This window comes from Stylophora pistillata, chromosome 1 (genome assembly GCF_964205215.1).
Source record: "Stylophora pistillata chromosome 1, jaStyPist1.2, whole genome shotgun sequence".
Lineage (NCBI taxonomy): Eukaryota > Metazoa > Cnidaria > Anthozoa > Scleractinia > Pocilloporidae > Stylophora > Stylophora pistillata.
In genome coordinates this window covers 16,891,629-16,910,779 of record NC_142519.1, presented here as the reverse complement: position 1 = coordinate 16,910,779, position 19,151 = coordinate 16,891,629, and the positions used below count along the sequence as shown (strand labels likewise).

Below are 19,151 nucleotides of genomic sequence, written 5' to 3'. Positions count from 1 at the left end.
TTGTAAAAACTAGATTATCAAGAACAGCATGCACATAAATATATTCAAAACGTTCTAGAGATAGTAAAATGTTCACAATCTGAATTACTTTGTAAAAAATTGTTCACTAAAAGTTTCTTAAAATTGCTTTCATCTGTAACAGTTTTAAATTTGTCGTCCAGACGATTCATAAAGTAAGTGGCACTCACATGAAATGTTCAAAGGCCTGTGTTGGAGCGACATTTCAGCACGGCGAGATGATCATTGAAAGAAGTTCGCCTATTATAAGAATGGGTGCTTTTTGCATAAGTTTTATAGCTTGTAAAATAATGCAGACACTCTCCGTTCACAATTTCGAACATCATGCACAATTTCTTCATGCATTATTACATCATCAATTAGCATCCATTGTAGTTTCTTGAACATTTGAACCGAGTTATTGTGAAAACTAGCATCTAATATTAACCTACTACAACATTTCTGCACTTCAAGTATTCTTAACAATTGGTCATCAGGGGCGTTACCCCAAACCGAACAGCAATATTCAAAGACAGGCTTAATAAGCGCATTAAATAACAATTTTCTGCAGTGGAGGTCAAGGTAGCCATTCGCTCTTTTAACAGATAAATTCTAGAGTTCAGCTTCCTAATCAAGTATTCAATGTGGTTGTGCCAGCTAATGTGCTTGTCAATCTTGACGCCTAAGAGTTTTTCATCCTTCTTCTTCTTCTAAAATTTGAGTCTACATGGCACCCTCCAGAATTTGATACTGTTTTGTGTACATACTGGTATAAGTCCAAGTTAAAAGCCTGCCAAATATTTTTCCCAAAGTCCGAACAGTTCACGAGATACAGTGGTTCGAGTTGTTGATGCAGCAGCAGAGATAAACGAGGAGGACTTTGGAACTGATTACAGCACTCATCCAAGCATTCAGGCCATACTAATTAACCATTCTTCAAACATGACGACAAATTTCAATTTTGAACTTACTAACTCAAAGCAAATGAAGAAGTTTTTGTCAGAAATGAATACACGTAAATCCTGCGGCCATGACCTTATACCTCCATGATTGCTGAAGGATTCTGCATCCGTGGTATCAGAGCCTCTTGCAAAATTATTGAACTGTTCAATCAATCTAGGTCACTATCCTTCACGCTGAAAAATGGGGCAAGTGACCCCTTTATTTAAGAAGGATGAGGGATTTTATAAAAAGAACTATAGACCTGTATCTGTTCTTTCGGGCCTCAAAGGCTTTCAACAGTATCCCTCATGCTCTCTTGCTTGCCAAACTCAAGGCTTATGATCTTTGCGAGATGAGCATTGGACTCTTGAGAAGCTACCTTTTTGCAAGAATACAGCGCCTAGAAACTGGAGACACATTTTCTGAATGGGAGTTAGTGAGAAGAGGGGTCCCCCAAGGAAGTGTCCTTAGCCCCATATTTTTCAACATTCACATCAATTATTTATTCTATCACATTGAGCAGGCAAATTTGAATGCCTATGCCGATGATCAACAGTTGCACTCGTCTGAAAAGGACCTCGAAATGCTAAACACACGGCTGGAATACGAACTTGGAATTGCTAACAGTTGGTATGACGATGAAATGGCATGATTGTAAATCTAGACAAGCATCAGGCAATGGTGATTGGTGTGAATAGTGAATCTGAATTTTCTTTTCCTGTCAAACTCCGACAACTCACTAAGCGCTTTTGTAAATCGGACCTAACTATCAAACTAGTTTTCACTTCTTTTAAAATTAAAAACACGTTCACTGTTAAAGATCGTACTCCTGATCCTCTGAAATCCATGGTAGTTTATCAATTTTCATGTGTGGGATGTAATTCCCATTATATTGGCGAAACTAGTCGCCACTTCTCTACTAGGATAAAGGAGAACACGGAAAGCGATAAAAACTCGCATATTTTTAAGCATTTCAACATATCTCCTTCTTGTAAGAACAAATACTCCCTTTCTTTCTTTAGTATTCTGGATTCTGCTAACAACTCAATTGATTTAAAGCTCAAAGAAGCTTTCTTATATAAATAAGATAAAACCCGAAATTAAAAATTACAGCATTATAACACTTTTCTAGCGTTTTAGTTCACACCTTTGATGTTTGGTGTCATGTTGTAATTAGTACCCGCTTTTGTATTACATCATACTGTAATACAATATAAATATTCTATTCATCTACTTGTCTGTTATATAATTACTCATGTTCTGTTACTCATTGATTGGAGATGGCATAAGCATGCCGAAACATGTCTCTCAAAAAAGTTGCCTATTTCTTACAATATTTGAGCTTTAATTATCACATCTCACAGATGTGATTTAAGGTTAATAAACAATTTGGTGTTCTCAGGCGCGTAGCGTCCTATACGCATATACGCACGTGCGTACTTCAAGTGACCAGAAAAGTTTGAAATTTTTAGCAAATGTTTCTATTTTTACTCTAAGTTTACTTAGGTTTCTAGACCATATGTACTTGTGCGTACTTGAAAAAGTGACCACGCTACGCGCCTGGTTCTTAAGAGATTCAAAAACATTATTACCAGTCATGTAATGTTGCGTTTATATAAAGCTTTTATTCTACTACACTTTCAATATTGCTCTCCTGCAAGTACAATACAAGTGCAGTACATTGATTCATTTACCCGTTTGGCTGATAAGTATCACCTCTTCGCATGGCTAATGACTTTGCACATTGCAGACTTTTAAGCCTTGCTTGGAGACCAAAATAATCCATTTTAAAGGACAATGGTCATACAGAAGAAGACATTCTTCAACTTCGCTTGGTCCTTAAGTTAACATTAACGTGAGCTTAGTAAAGTTAATGCTAAACGGCGTCTTGAATGCTAGAAAAACAGTAGCCGAACAAAACTACATTGATGCTGATCGATCAACTGTGTCAAATTCAGCATTGCTTCACTGGAATTTACCCCTCAATGATAATAACTCAGTTATTAAAGTAAGGCAGGAACAACGCAGTTCCTTTCCTCTGAATTATATATTTAGGAAATTGTTTCATTCGTTATTTTACTGAAAACACACTATTCAGAAATATGGCGTTACTGAAGTGCCACAAAAGTTACATGAGTGCCAGGTTACAGTAGTGCCATAAGTTACATAAGTGCCATTAAAGTTACATAAGTGCCACTGTAGGTTACACGAGTGCCACAGTAAGGTTACAAAAGTGCCTTTACGTCTCTCTCTCTCTCTCTTCAAAGTCTCAGTGCAAACTTACTTTTCCTGCACGAATCTTCTTCGACTCCTTACATTTTTCAACATCCCCATAGGCATTTACTGACTTAAGGAGCTTCACTGCAGCACTAGTCTTCTGCAGAGATTCAATTCCATCTGAAACAACCAATGGAACCTCAGGGATCTCATCAACACGGTGACCACGAGCCATCACAAGAGCAGGGAGGGCAGAAGCGGCCAAGGCTGAGCACATAGCATATCGGCGCTGTTTCTGATTGATCTTGCGATGCCAGCGTCGCCAGGTTTTTGTAGGGGCAAACATACGTCCACCTCTACACATCTGAGTTGCAAGTAAAGGAAGTACAAAACTATTGCAGAAAACATAATGTAACTCTCAGATAAGGTGCACGTATATTCCTATTCATAACACACCCCCTTCAGGCAATATTCAATTAGAAATAGTCCTAACTGCTACAAGCACAATGTGAAGACTGAGTTTGGTCAATCACGTTATGATGAACCATCAAGATCTTCCCAAGATGATGACACCAGGTCAATCATTTAGTTTGCTGAGAATGCAGGCTGTGCTTAGTGACTTAGAACTCTTCATTTCAGCATCAAAATCTATACACACAGATGTAAAAAACAACAAGGGTTTAACTGTGAATGGGAATATCTTAATATTTGCATTCCAATCCAATTGTAACATGTTTGATGTTACAGAAATGCATACAATTCAATTAGGATAAATTAGTAACAAACACAAATCTAACACCATGGTAAAGGGAATTTAAGTCAAGGTAAGTCAAATGCCTTGCATATTGCCAGATTAATAACCGAATTGTCAAATGCCAACTATATGACCAAGAGACTGCAAATAACCATGACATTTGACATCATAATACACTACGCCTTGGAAATGCATGATACATACCTTGGATAAATAGTCAAGATCACAAGTCTGTTGTTGGGAATTTAAAAATTGCATTGTAGGAATGACAAAATTAATTCAAACTCCTTTGGCAGAAAAAATTTATTTAAGCCTGTCACCATATAGACTTTGATTTCAGGAAACTTAAAAAAACATAAATTATTGGTTTATATCTAATAACCTCAAGTTCAAGGATACATTGCCAAAAGCACCCTGGCCTGAGCGGTGTGTGCCACCACCTCTCACACGAGGAATCCTGGCAACAGCACGGCCCGTACCCCAGGACTCAGCAGATGTCTGATGGCCGGCAAGCTTGTTCACAGCATAAGGTTGCCGTTTGTTCTTAGCCATGTTAGTGTGGACAAAGCCAACAACATCAGGACGAATGGGAGCTTTGAACACTGCAGGCAGGGTGGTCTGTCCAACATTTTCTCCTGCCTCATCGTATACTGTTATTAGTGGTCTAGCCGCCTAGAAGAAACAAAACCAGGCGTGTGATTTTTAGTCTTACATCATGCTTATCCATTAATTGTAACATAGAGAGCACAATTTTTTAAGTGGCTAATGAGCAGCTTAGGAGAGCTTCAGAAGCAGTTCATCTTGGGAGTCTTGGAAGCTAATTACAGGAAGATTTTTAAAAATAGACAGTCCCCAAAAATGACACCATGCAAAGATTCCCAAATAGTTCTTACTGTGTCACATCAAATAGACAAAATTTGGCTGCTTACTCCAGTTGTGAAATAATTTGGATATATCAACAAAGTTGAAATGGTAAATTGGCCACCATAACGATTACCAACGCAGCCCCAAACAGTTTCTTTCGAAACTATCAGCCTTTACTCCAGTTGTGTACCACTCTACAGATAAAATAACAGCTGAATAACTAAAATTGAGTTACTCCAGTTTTATGAACCCACTTTATTTGAGAGTGCACAAGACTTAATTTGACCAGAATAACTGAAAATGTACCAGAAGCCTGCCATAAGGGATAATCCTACACACACTCCATGCCTGCTTTTTTTATCACCTAGTCTCAATTTTCATAGTTGAGTTATATTCACGAGGAAATATCTTTTATCTCCAGACACAAACACCACACATATGAAAATCTGTGATGAGCATTTCTTTCTGCAACAGTTTTGAAGGCAAGGCAGTATTTGACCATCGATTAGACTTCAGAAGCATCGAGGAAACCCTTTTATTAGATGGCCAGACATAAATCATAAAATCCAAATGATTCTACAGTTCAACTGTATGTACATAAGTCATCATTACAGACGACACATGAAAATTTCGTCTCTCATCTTTAACTCGTGCAACACAAACCATGAAATTCGATCAAGAATAGCCTTATTTTCTCCCAGCTAATCTGATGTGTAGTACATATTCCTTCGTTTGATACGTTCAGAAAGCGAATACCTCGGTAACTCTTCCCCAGAGGGACAGACTTAAAACGTTCACAGTTAAATTGTAGCTTTCTATTCGAAATCGTCGAAGGTTTATAGTCGCATTTTTCTTGTGTTCCCAAAACTATTTAATCTCCAGACAAGATCGAACGACACCATAACGAAACTAAACCGCCAAATTATATGTCAAATACTTGATGTTTTAACATCAAACTTGGTTAGTTTACAGACTAATTTATATTTAATCCAAATGATATGATGGAAAGTTTTGGCTGGATTACTAAGCAAAATAATTTAACTTTTTTGTCTTCTCACTCACCATGATAACGTAATTTCAAGATGGCCGGCGAAAGAGAAAGAATGTACCACGTGTGTAAAGATTAGAGGGGCTGCCCAGCGAATCTCGAAGGGTGTGTAGTGCCCAGATCTCTGCATTTTTTATTTTTTATTATTTTTACAATTTCTTCGTTTAGTTTGTCATTTTCTCGCATTCTCTTTGCTTTCATTTGGCAATATTGAAATTTTATTTAACACTACCTGTTTTCGGATGCAATATACAGCAGCCTACAGCAGTATTCTTTTAAGAGCCCAAGTCCACAATTCTCTGGCGGTGGGTTATTATTTTATGATCACTAAATCATAATTAATTACATCGCGATCTGTAGCCGGAACGGAATGCTGTGCATAAATTAGGAGGAATCCATTCCAAATCTGTTAAATTGTATTCTAGAACTACTTTAATCTCCAACAGAAGACTAAAAATTTTTTATTTAACAGTTTCTAAATCAATCCTCATATTCTACGATCGAGAGAAGTTCAAGATGAACTTGTGCGCAGTTTTGAGTTATACTCTCCTCAGCAAAACAACAAGTTAAAACTTCATTCACAAAGAGTATGTCAAAATGATCATCCGTTAGCTAGTATACAATGGCGTAAATGCACACTGCGAACGCAATCTCATTGATCACGACACGGACTAAATGAGCTCTGCTCCATTTTACAACACGATCCACCACGTACGTATGATCCTTCTTGGAACAGACACTTTCGTCGATGATAGGATCGATGAAGTATGGCTTCAGAACTAACAGAGTGTAAGGCATGTTAAACAAGAGCAACCCAGCGACAATTAGCCACGGCAGACCACGGGTGCGGTCCATGTAGTACAACACGACTCCAGAGATCTGAGGGAAAGCAGACAAACTCATCATAAGTCGTGCACAGCGATGGAAGCTCGTCAGCCATTGGCGATGGATTGCTACAGGGTCCTTCATAGTCATTCTTGACGGCTGCTCCACGGCAACAACATACACAGCTATTCCTGTCATCAGCCCGCAAAGAAACGTGTTCACGCACTCGACAATCGGGAAGACTTTCTCTGGGTTCAAATTCAAGCTTGCCATTCTTAAAATGCCTACTGAAAGCTCTCTTCTTGTTTTCTGATCAGAGAAACTCGCATTTATCCTCGAACGCGGATCAACCTTTCCAAACAAATAAATACACCCATTACAGTGTTACCCGTGGCGCGGCAGCGTGACATGGCAGCTAAGAACAAATAAAAGTATGACACCTGCCCATTCAGTGTTACATATATGAAAAGACAGCGAGTAAGCTATTCTAGTTAAAGCAGTAGGCAAAACTTCTGCAACCGTAAGCAAATTTGTCATGACGATTACCTTGCGCTGTTGGCGAAGAAAAATACCTTTAAGTTATTTTGCTTGCATATTCAGTAAGAGTGAAAGAATTTCAAAACTGGAAAGTCTGCTTTAGCGTTCCAAGCTCGAAGGACTTCTTTACTAGTCGACAAAGCAAGAGAGACACTTTTGATGACATATGCAGGACTAGAACCTGTTGTCAAGGTGGATCCGGCCATGGTCCTGCAGACTGCAGATAAAACCAATTAGAAACCCTCGCTTATCGAGGCAGATTTGATCGCCTGTGGCACACATAGGGAGTTGAAAAAGAGTTCCCTAAGATACAAGTGACTGTACCCGGTCGTCAGATCTGACAGAAAAACTAACGAATATTTGTAGGAATAGAATAAATTTTTGTTTCGTTCAATTATTAATTTTTTGGTTTCCTTCTCCTTTTGAGGTGATCAATTTTTAGGGAGAAAATTTTTTGCAATTTCGCCTTTTAGTCACGAGGTGTGAACACAAGAAAAACATCCAAATATGCACATGTTCGCTTTTATGTAAATCGATCTTTCTGCATTTAATATTCACTCAAGGGCACAAAGGTCGAAAGTGTGTTAGTGCGGATCTGGAATATTACGCCGACTTGTATCGAATCATGGACGTTGAAGATGCACTGAAGCTGGTAAAATTCGCCTCAACCGTTGCTACGGGTGTTATAGCTGGCGGTGCAATTTACATCAACCTTGCAGAGCATCCTGCGAGAATGCAACTTGATGATGTCCAATCGCTTCATCGCCAATGGCGGGAGAGTTTCGATCGAGCGAAGTACTTGATGGCCGGGACATCGCTGCTGCCGGTCGCTGGGGGAGTAGCAGCGTTTGCTATCGATCAGAGCAAAGGAAAACCTTGGCTTATCACTGCCGGGCTGATGGCTTTCAATATGCCGTACACAGCTCTCGCCATGAAATCGCGTGTCATCGACCCCATATATGATTATGAAGTCGCTGGAAAGATGGATCCCGGAAAAGTGCGAGACACTGTGGATAAATGGAACACTTTTCACAAAGTCCGCACCATCATAGATCTGTCAACATTTGCCTGGTGTGTGTACAATCTTGTCTACAACTGAGAGGCGGCCATGTTGAAAATTGAGTTGAATGGATTTTGAAATCAGGGACATTCTGTGGAATTGCGTTCACCCTAAATTACGGTATATTTAAGGGGAATTTTCTCTAATATTTTTGTGATGTTATGTAATTGTTTTCGAAGACTGTATTCGTACATAACCGATTTTGTCGAAAATATATGTGTTCCAAGACGGGGGTCGCTTGCGAAGTTCTGTAAACCAACAGACGTTATTTTGTACATTAAGGTACAGTGCAGATAATGAATCATTAAAAGACTTTGAACCAGATACCATTGAGTTTTTTTCCCATATTTTTAAGCCAAGCTACAATTTATATTTCCTCGTGCCTTTTGCACCACAAGTTTTAGTTTAGAACAGCTTCGATAGATTTTCAGAGGTTAGAGAAAGACATTTGAATTCTTTGTCTCGACATTCAGTGCCGTTATCAGCTGTTAACTAAACAGCAGGATGTTTCTGCACAGTAAATCAATGATTGAGCGTCGCTAACTGTGACTCGCTCGCGACCGGTCGGTTTTTACAGTCGTACGCAGACCTTTTTTTCTATGAAGTGTTCTACTCGTCTTCGATAATTGCAAAATGATATAAAAGCTTGCAGTGGAGCCATGGTGCATAAACACCTTGCTAAAATATTCAAAAAACATTGGGCACGTGAAACACTTAAGCTTAAAACAGGAAGATCCCTTGTTTCTTCTAATGCTATATTCTAAAGCAACGAGCTCCCTAGTTTTCAGATTGTTGTCAAGTTTCGAAAAAAAATTAACAAACAGAAATCGTTACGCGACTTTTCAAATCACTGCGCCCACGCTATGTCCGTGACGCAGCAGTTGTCTTATTAACAAAGTGCGTAGTCTTTGACGCGCAGACTTTGGGTGTTGTTCATTCCTTTATAACAAGGGTCAAGTACTTAAAACAACTTCATAGCGACAATGAGGTTCGATTTGGACGACTTGTTTCCTTATCTCGAGGTCATGTCCACTGTTGCAGCCGGTATGTTCGTGGGAGGTGCGATATATGTCAATGTTGTAGAACATCCTGCTCGAATGACCGTGGAAGATACCAAATCTTGTCACAAAGAGTGGATGGAAAGTTTTGATCGAGCAAAAGTTTTGCAGAGTCGCCTGGCCTAAATCTCCATGGTCTCTGGAGCTGGTGCATACTACTGTAACCCAAACAAGGGTCTTCCTTTTCTCGTCGGAGGAGGACTGATCGCAACGATCTTCCCGTTTACGTTGTTCGCTCTGATCCCAAACACGGTTGATCCCATTTACGATAAAGAAGTAGCAACCAAGAAGAGTGAAAGCGTCGTGAGGGAGACCATAGACGAGTGGAACAGCTATCACATGGTCAGAAGCACGATTACCTTTCCAGTTTTTGTAGGATACGTTGTGTACCTCGCCAGTGGCCATAAAAAGTTCTGGTAAAGATGGGGAAAAAATCTCGACAGTCACACAGACTAGATTTTATGATATGAAGTGCACTAGCTGATGATTTTTCATTGGAGGAACAGAACTTTTTTTCACTCGTCACTAATGGACATATTTGTTTGCTGAAACGAAACAAGTATAAAAAATACATTCTCATCCATATTACTGGACAAAAGCAGTAACACTTGGAACAAATTTTCAAAATTCGCAACAGGAAGTATGTATCTACCTTTATTAGCTTTAGCCATGGTGCTTAGCCGAAATAAAGTCTAAAAACAGAGCTCATTAGAATTATTCAAGTTCGTACAGTAAATAACTCTTTTGCTACATTCCGAAGATGAAAATCCGTCTTCAAACTTTCATCTTCGGAAAAAAATAAACAATCAATCGATCGTTGCGTGACCTCGTGGCATTTCTTGGCGTGACTTTTCAAAGCACTGAGCCCACGCTATGTCTATAGAGCAGCAGTCGCGTTGATAAAGTGCGTAGTCGTCGTTGCACAGGCTGAAGTTTTGGGTGTAATTCTTCTCTAAGACTCGCTAGTCAGAATGGGGTTCGATTTGGACGACTTGTTCCCTTATCTTGAGGCAATTTCCACTGTTGCTGCCGGTATGTTTGCCGGAGGTGCGGTGTACATCAATGTTGTTGAACATCCCGCCCGAATGACCGTGGAAAATACCAAATCTTGTCACAAAGAGTGGATGGAAAGTTTCGATCGAGCGAAGGTTTTCCAGAGTCGCTTGGCATTAGTCTCTATAATTTCTGGTGCCGGTGCATACTACTGTAATCCAAGAAAGGGTCTCCCCTTCCTTGTCGGTGGAGGTGTGATTGCAACGATCTTTCCATATACGATGTTCGTTCTGAAACCAAACTCCATTGATCCCATTTACGATAAAGAAGTGACGACCAAGAAGAGTGAAAGCGTCGTAAGGGAGACCATAGACAAGTGGAACAGCTATCACATGGTCAGAAGCATGATTACCTTTCCAATTTTTGTAGGATACGTCTTGTACCTTGCCAGTGGCCATAAAAAGTTCTGGTGAATCGAAGATGAGAACAAATTGTGACAGTCACATGACATCGTAGATATGTTATAGAGTACAGTAATCAGTGTTATTAGATTAGAAGTGTATTGAACTTTTTTCACCCATGTAACCTACGAACATATCATTTTACTGAAACCAAAGGAGGATTTTCCTTAACTTTTCAAAATTCACTACAGGGAAATTCTCTACCTTGATAAGCTTTCAACATACAGCCTGCAGAGCAGGTGTAATTTTGGTGAGCTAGGGTTCAATATTTTCCTTGTGAAAAGTATAGCCACTATCTTTGATTTTTACAGCAGTGGAAGGCAGGGGAGAGAAAGGAATTTTTCTGAAGGGGTGAGCAATGGCAAAAGCAAGGAGGGGGGAAGGAGATGGGCAATGGAAATTATTTTTTGCATTTCCCTGTCCCCCCCCCCCCCCACACCCTGTCTGACAATAAATCAAACTTTGCCAGGTGAGTAAATAATGGTGAGCTTGTAAAGTTCACTTGCCCCAACAAGGCACCTTTGAATGCAAACGAAACTTTCAATTGACAATAAACCTTGTGTCTGATATCATAAAGGACTGATTCATATTGTCCTACAATCAGAAATTCTTTTTTTGTGTGTGTGAAAGGTGTGCTCTTGGAGACCAAAGGCATATGAGATAGTTTAACAAGTTGAATTGTAAAATGTGGGAAAAGTGAATTTCTATTCATTTTCCTTTGTGGTGACTGAAAGAAAAACGGTCTTCATGTATACTTTAGTTGCAACATGTAAGCAAGGTTGGGAATTAAAGGTTGTAGGGATTAGAGATGTTTTTATTGCATATAATTCCTCTCTCTCTTTGAATGCCATATTTTTTTGTCTTAGACATTCCTGGAAATAAGGCTTGATAAACTTTTTGGTTCTACTTGATTCTGAAAATGTTTTATTCATACACTGACACTCAAGCTGGGAAGATGTCAATTTGATTAAGGGTGGTGTGCACTGTTGGTTATTGGCAGGGAGGCCATTCACTTTGTGATCTTTTCTGAGTCTACAAAAAGAAAACTAGTTGAATAGAAGGGAAGAGTCCATGAATTTGAATACATGAAAATCATATATGTGTACTGCAGTTTCGTGAAATGTATGAAAGCAATCCTCACAGTTATAAAACCTACTTATGTAGTAGTGGAAATAAGCCCTGAAAAAAATTAAGGTCCATACAGGATTTTGAACCCATGACCACTGCAATACTGATGCAGTGGTCTACCAACTGAGCTGACAAGCCAACTGGAAGTTGGTCATTCTTTTGGTTTGTATTAAACCTGTTGAACTGATAAATCAATGAATTTGAATATATGAAAATCATGTATGTGTACTGCAGTTTCATTAAGTGTATGAAAGCGACCCTCGCAGTAATAATGACATGACCTCTGCAAGGGAAAATAAGGCCTGAATTTTGAGGCCTTATTTCCACTACTACATAAGTAGGGTTTATTATTCCAAGGATCACTTTCATACATTAGAAGGGAAGAGTTCAAGCAGGAGCCTTAGTCACCCCCCTCACTCTTCTGAACCATCTCCCCCAGAGTTTTAACTCCCCTCCCAGCCTTCCCATTTACACCTTCAGAGCAGACTTCCTGTCTTTTAATTCAAATCATGGTAGATGAGTAATTTACAAAAATATTCTACTATTGTACCTGGACATTTTTTGCACCAAAAGGAAGTTTAACAAATATTCTGAATCAGGGAGAAAGCAGGTAAAATTTCGTTCGTTTTGGAGAAGGGCCACATTTGCAGCTTAGCTGCCTACAGCCAGCAAGGCAAGTTGATTATTATTATGAAACTATGACTTTTTCTTCTCAATGAAGGAGGTCGCATGCAAGCTAGGATCCACTCCCCATTTATTTCTCAGCTGTTTTCCTGCAATTCTTGAAACACTTCAAAAGAAAACTGATGCACACTATGGATATGTGAGGTGGAGGACTGAAATTTTTGTGATGAATTTCAACAGGAAATGATAGGTTACAAGCTGCTATTATTTTTGCTTTTCTAGATTTTCTGCTACTTTGTTGTGTTCAAGAACAATCATACCAGATTATATTTTTCCTAACTTGCCCTAGGCTTTTTCTTTGAAATGGATCTATCACTAACAATTTCATCTCCTACTACGCTTTTTGTTAAAACTGATGCGACAGATGCAGCACTATAAATAAGAAATTTAAAACCATCTAATCCTTAACTTTAGCTCGGACCTTCCGATTCTAGTTATATTACAACAGCAAAAAGAATGAAACAATGCAATAAAAAATGAAATTTTCGACTTCTCTTTCTTCTCTTTAATTGTGACAAACATCTAAGGAAGAACCTGTAAAAAAAAAAAAGAGGCATGTCATGCAAAACTTTCTGAGAGGAGCTGCAAGTCGAAAGTTCTTCCATGAAAAACGTCTGCTGTATACATATCCACCATTTCCTCCCTCCTTTAAGTGGGAATTCTACCGTTTGTGTAGAAGAAGTTGGAAAGTGAAAACAGGAATAGATTTTGGCTCTGTATTTAGACCAACTAAGATTTAATCGTTCCCCACACTCCACCTTTTGGTTTAAACCGGGTTTAATCTTAGTCTCAATAACTGTTTCCTTTTGTTTACGACAGAGCTGAATAACGTATGTGCATGCACTAGGTTTTGCCGCAAAAAACGGATTTTTGAGTAGTTTGCAGGGTTGATTTCCTATTTTGTTGCTTCGAGGGTCATCTTCCTTGCCGCTTTTCTTTTACAGAACAACCTCCGAAAACTTGGTACACCCCCCAAAAATTTTCGAAAATTCATTTTCTCCTTAAAACCTCTGAGTGGAGATAGGAAAGTGCCTTTGACGAGAAAAGAGTTCCCCGGTTTTAAATGTCAGCCCTTATCAACCCTTATTATTTTCCGCTAAGAACTGTTATCACAGTTGAGCCCCAGGGTACAGCGGTATTAGTTACAGAGTGCGCGAAAGCGAGGCTTTCGGGTTAACATTTTAGGGGAGTATAAGCGCCTTATGAGGAAAATTCGAGAAAAATAATAATTATGAGCTCCTATCCGGATTTTTCATTTTTCTCACCAGAAGAGAGGCTACAATTACTCAGCGGAAACTGTCCTCGTCATTTGACAAAGCCTAGGCTGAGAACGTTGCTTTCATACCGTGTATGAACAGCAAAAGATGGCAGTGCTTCGAGTGACGCCAACAAACGTAAACTAATGCACAGGTGGGCAAGTTGTTTCATTTTGCAATAAGTTCTTCTTCGAGTTCCTTCCTCTGAACCTGTAAACATTCTTTTAAGCGCTTCACTTCTTCCTTTTCTTTAAGCTGCTCCATTAAAAGTTCTTCTTTGCTTTTAACCACCTCAGCTTTCTCAGTAATAACACTAGGAAATTCATCTTCTTGAAATGGAATATTAACAGATTCTAATTCAGCTAAATTATCGACAGGGTTAGAGTGGGACTTCAGTATAACTTCATCTTTGACTTCGTGCTTTGTTTTTGTCTCACGTGCAGCTGAGCGATAAACAGGAGCTTTCCGCTTTGGCTTTTCCTCCGGTGAAAATCTGAATATTAATCTTGTAGGAACAGATCCACTTTTCAGATATCGTTTTCCTCCCACTCAACGCATAAAACAATCTTCAGAAAAGTGCTGACTGCAGAGGTAAGAATGCTTCGACACAGGAGGGTCTTTTCTCTTCATTTTAAGCAACCAAGTTCGAAGAAGCTTAGCATTGTTTATAGGTAAAGAATGCCACGACAATTTTGAGAATTCGGGCTTATTACTTCTGTTAACACATCCATAAGCAATGCAGTGCCTCGCCATGATTTTCACAACAGAATCAGGCCGGATGAACGACCAGCTCTACAGACACAATCGAACAAAACAGTCCACAGATCCAAATGTCACACTTATGTTTGTTGAGGTGATTTCATTTGACCCGAAAGCCTCGCTTTTGCGCGCACTGACTGTAACACCGCTGAGATGCGGGCTCAACTGTAAAAACGCGTCGATTTCGCTAAATTTTGGACCTAGAACACTTGAGCCCGCGTTGATGATCGCATACCTACTGCGGTAGCACTTCATTATTCAGCCCTGTCCGACAGAGCTGAATAATGAAATGCTACGTCAGCGGGTTGCCGTCAACAACGCGGGCTCAAGTGTCCTAGGTCTAAATTTTAGCGAAATTAGCGGAAAATAGTACGTGCTGACTTTTAAAACCGAGGAACTCTGTTTTCGTCGAAGGCATTTTCCTATTTCCAGAGATTTTAAGGAGAAGATTAATTTTTCATACTCTCAGGGGGTGTACCAAGTTTTTGGAGGTTGTTCTGTAGAAGAAAAGCGGCAAGGAAAACGACACCTCGAAGCAACAGAATAGGAAATCATTCATGCGAACGACTCAAAATCCGTGTTTCCGCGGCAAAATCTAGCGCATGCGTGCACGTTATTCAGCTCTGCCGCCCTGTCCTTGTTTCCGTAAAACACTGACTCAGATTCGTCACGAGCCCACAAAACGCAATGCAGCGGCAGAATGAGTTCGCATGCTCTACGGGTTTGGTGCGTTGTGAGAGCGTTTTGTTGCTGCGGCGTAAATGTTTCGTTTGGGAACGAAAGAACATAATTTTACACTTTTTATGGACTGTTATGGTTTGAACCGAGTGGACAGTTAGGTGGAGTTTGTTATAATGGAAAGGTCTGAAGGGTAAGTTGCATTCTTTTAATTAAATTTATCCAGACAACTAAAGCGATAGATGAGTCACCACGAATTTCGTACCCATATTACAGATGCTCCACTTCAGTCCCTAAATTCAAACCTGTTACCCCAAAACTGTTTTTTCGTTGAGTGAGATATTTGACGAGGAAGGTTCACGGAGACTTTCCTGGAAACGGCAACCTTCTCTGTTTTGGTATGAGCTCATCCTCGCAAAATGAAAACAAACAATTGCTGCCATTTTTTCCCATTCCTTTGCGTACGTAGAATTTCTCGCGTTGCAGGCATGTGCACACCTTTTGCCGCTGTGCAAAAAAAGTAGTCGTTCTTTGAAACGCAAGGCATTTTTCGAAGCGTACACATATCCTTCCCATTACGTTAAATTGGAAACATACCAGAAACAGAGCGCGAGAACATTCTTTAGACTGTTTAGGATGGAATCCAGCCAACGGGCCGAATTTTCATTTCGGAGCGCCTAGCAGAATAGTTATATCCCTTCCAACTCTTCCAGTTTATTCCATTAGCAAGAGAGGAATGAGAGCCGTGGAGGTATGCTCCGTTTAAACCTGAAGTGTGACATGCGTGGAACCACCAGCCGCTATGATAAGTTACAGCACAGTTACTACCACTTTGACCATCATTGTCTCGGTCTTTTGTAGAAAACGGACGACTCTTGTGATAGGACAGTGAATCACCAGCATTGCCTGAAAAGAGAGAAGAATCAAAGCCCAAGATGGTCAATCCCAAAGGGTCCAACAGTGAGCCATATTAGGAGTTTTAGCCACTCTGGCAGCTGTTTAGTTTATTCTAATTTATCGTTTGAAGTACAAGGAATTTCAATCCGGCTTGCATAACTCGTCTGTTTCCACGTATAACTAAATAAAATGTTGTTCAGATTCAACAGAAAATAATTATCTGGCCAGAATGTAAGACAAAAAATGCTAGGTAGTATAATATCAACGGGTGGAAAAGGAGAGGAAAGGAGAAGATATGAAAGAAAAGAGGAGGCAAAGAGAGAAGAAAAAAATAAAAGTGGAACAAGGAGAGGAGAGAAGAGGACAACTTTCACTCTTTAAGCCAGGATTTTTCCTAGCTCAAATAACTCGCTCGTTGCCCCAACTGGCGAAAAGAGTGTCAAGAATGTAAGGCAAGGAAATATTGGGTAAGATAAGATCGGACGAGAGGAATGGAGGGGGAAGGAGAAAGAAAAGGTAGAGGAAAGAAGAGAGAAGAAGAAAAGAGAAGGGGAGAAAAATGAGTCGAGGTTAACTGAACAGAACAGAACAAAACAGAACCGACAGAATGGAACAGAACAGATTAAAAGTGAAGAGGAGAAAAGAGACGAAAAGCAGAAGAGGAGAAAAAGTGAGAGAGGAAATGGAAAAGAAAAAACGTTATTTTATCCCTTCAGTTCTTTTTTTTACCATAGTATGTCCCAAGGCTGAGTTTGTAGTTAGTCTTTTCGCTTGACACACCAAAGTAATTATACGAAGCATAAGCTGTGTTGCCAGAGGTATCCTCCAAATCCACGCGAAGTTTGTATCGTTTCTTGTTGTTTATGGTCAGCCTGTTTAACTTATCAAGTCCCAGCCAAAACTCGTTCTTCAGGTTCCCAAACCCCACTTTATAGTCATGCCAACCGCGGTAGAAATCAACAGATCCGTCCACTCTCTTCTGAAACACTGTCCAGCCTCCGCTATCGGTGATCTGGTCACAGAAAACGTCGAAGGGCTGTTTACCGCGTGGACGGACTGTGTACACACCGCTGGCTTTTTGACCGCAGTCGTAGATATCAACACAGTCTCTCGCTTTAAAGCAAATATCAACAAACATAACACATATTAATAGAAATAAACTGGCGCGCTATAAAAATTCTGAGATCTTACTGGTTACGCTACTCGCAATCTATTCCCTGATAGTGGGTGGCCCGTCTTGTTTCAAAGTTTGGAGCGACTAGTGGATACATAAAAGATTAGTCGTCGCTGTCGACTTTAACTATCATGTGATAGAGATCTCGAGCTCGTTATCCACTGAGTTGTTAGATATAGAATCACAGAATATTAAAAGCGATCTCGGGTTAAGCAAAAGCATGTATTGGCTTTACCGATTTCCATCAAAGGTGCTGAGATTAAAGACCACTCGACGCATGTAAAGATTTATCGTAAATTGTGATCTTTCTCCAATATCAGCCCTGCTTTTTCGTGCAACTTACTTTTCCCCCTTATTTTGGGTAACAAAATAAACGTAAAGGGAAGAAAAGCCGGTAGGTAAACACAAACAAACAAACCCCGCCCCCCCCCCCTCCCACCTTAGCTCGAGGTCTGGATCCACCACTGTTATGTACCCCAATTTTCTACTTGCAGCAGATGTTTACATCAAAATGTGATTGTATTTGATACAAACTCAATGCATGTTGAAAACTTTTTGGCCGAAAAGCTCGCTTGTGACGCAACAGAGCCTTCTGTTGTCAATAGAAGGTTGCAATGAGACCAAAAATCAAATGGGAGGTCTGCGCAGTCTTAATTGTAAGAAACATTCTAAGTTTCTTAGAAATCTGAGAGTCTGGATATGGAACAACCTGTCTTCCAAGAAGCAATAACAGATCCTTACATGTTCATAATTTGAGTTGTTATCCATTGATATTTCAGTGGTTCATTCCCTACGAGCAAATCACTCGCTACAATTTATGTCTGCTACAGTCGTGCGAAAGCCTCTTACCTTGTGAACAATTGTTTCTCCCTTTGAGAAGCAAATTAATCTTTGCTTCAAGTTTCTTGTTCTGGCGCGAAATACTATCCAGTTTCGCGTCCAGATTGGTCTGATTGTACACCAATATGTTTAGAAGTTGACACATGGAACAGCTTTGGTTGGTTGTCTTCCGTGATAAAGCCTTTCCACAAACGGTTGGCACATCGCTAAGAAAGAGTAGAATCCAAAAAGGAACAAACGCAGAGCAACAACGCCACCACATTTCAGAAAACAACGATCAGAAGCAAATGTGCAACGATTAATATTGAATGTTGACTTAAAACTGCTCCAAAAATAGGGAATGTTGGGTCAAAATTAGAAAGGAATCTTAACCATTTAGCATTTTAACCCCTAGATATGCTCTCAAAACGATATGAAGCAGAATACTTTAACAGGACATCAATCATTTAGATATAAACATGACCTTGTTAATATCCGTTTGCACCACAAAGAACCATTCAGACCGGATGAGAGTAGAGTTTAGCTTTGTACCCACTAGCTATATGATCCTGAAAACTACTGGCACACTCAAAATAGAGAAAGAGGTAAATGATCGTTCCGGCTTATTGGGGTCTCACTAAAGCAGGAGTTTTCCGGGTGGGGAAACAATGGCATTGAGGGGCATGGATGCTAGTTTGATATGCTGGAGAAGCTTTTACTTTTTCTTAAGTATATAGGGGGTCAAATACAACCTTAACTGCTTCTCTCTACCTCCTCCTCAGCTGAAAACCAAATAAAAAAACGATCATGGAGAAACAAGGCTACCACATTTCAAGGAACAACGAACCAAATGTGGAACAATGAATATTGAAAGTTGACCGTTACAACTGCTCCAAAAATAGGGAATATTGGGTCAAAATTATAAATGAATTCTAATCATTTAGCATTTGAACCTCTACCGTACACTCAAAAAAGATAAGAAGCAGAATACCAAACGAGA

General features: G+C 39.7%; 5 protein-coding genes and 1 pseudogene across 5 annotated transcripts in view; 3 read left to right on the top strand and 3 right to left on the bottom strand.

Annotated features, from left to right (window-relative positions):
- Positions 1-5,942, bottom strand: part of LOC111321255 (large ribosomal subunit protein uL4B) — a 23,056-nt gene extending 17,114 nt beyond the window's left edge. The window contains exons 1-3 of the mRNA XM_022924086.2: positions 5,837-5,942; positions 4,310-4,582; positions 3,224-3,520 (exon numbers count right to left, since the gene is read on the bottom strand). Of these exons, the coding sequence (XP_022779821.1) occupies positions 3,224-3,520; positions 4,310-4,582; positions 5,837-5,839 (573 nt within the window). The 5' untranslated portion in view covers positions 5,840-5,942. The remainder of the gene's footprint in view (positions 1-3,223; positions 3,521-4,309; positions 4,583-5,836) is intronic.
- Positions 5,943-6,231: 289 nt separating this feature from the next.
- LOC148741454 (uncharacterized) lies at positions 6,232-7,524 on the bottom strand. Its single transcript, XM_088761359.1, has one exon. It carries the CDS (start codon positions 6,918-6,920, stop codon positions 6,435-6,437), a length of 486 nt encoding a protein of 161 aa, XP_088617485.1. The 5' UTR covers positions 6,921-7,524; the 3' UTR covers positions 6,232-6,434.
- Positions 7,525-7,669: 145 nt separating this feature from the next.
- LOC111346027 (uncharacterized) lies at positions 7,670-8,568 on the top strand. The gene has a single exon (XM_022953311.2). It carries the CDS (start codon positions 7,810-7,812, stop codon positions 8,281-8,283), a length of 474 nt encoding a protein of 157 aa, XP_022809046.1. The 5' UTR covers positions 7,670-7,809; the 3' UTR covers positions 8,284-8,568.
- Positions 8,569-8,641: 73 nt separating this feature from the next.
- On the top strand, positions 8,642-10,005 carry LOC148741453 (uncharacterized; annotated as a pseudogene).
- Positions 9,944-18,691, bottom strand: LOC111346034 (microfibril-associated glycoprotein 4). The gene is made up of 4 exons (XM_022953321.2): positions 18,182-18,691; positions 16,888-17,271; positions 15,859-16,167; positions 9,944-13,102 (listed from the first exon to the last, which is right to left on the bottom strand). The coding sequence occupies exons 1-3, from the start codon at positions 18,432-18,434 to the stop codon at positions 15,893-15,895; spliced, it is 912 nt and encodes a 303-aa protein (XP_022809056.1). The 5' UTR covers positions 18,435-18,691; the 3' UTR covers positions 9,944-13,102; positions 15,859-15,892.
- Positions 10,136-11,561, top strand: LOC111346026 (uncharacterized). The gene has a single exon (XM_022953310.2). It carries the CDS (start codon positions 10,274-10,276, stop codon positions 10,766-10,768), a length of 495 nt encoding a protein of 164 aa, XP_022809045.1. The 5' UTR covers positions 10,136-10,273; the 3' UTR covers positions 10,769-11,561.
- Positions 18,692-19,151: the final 460 nt, after the last annotated feature.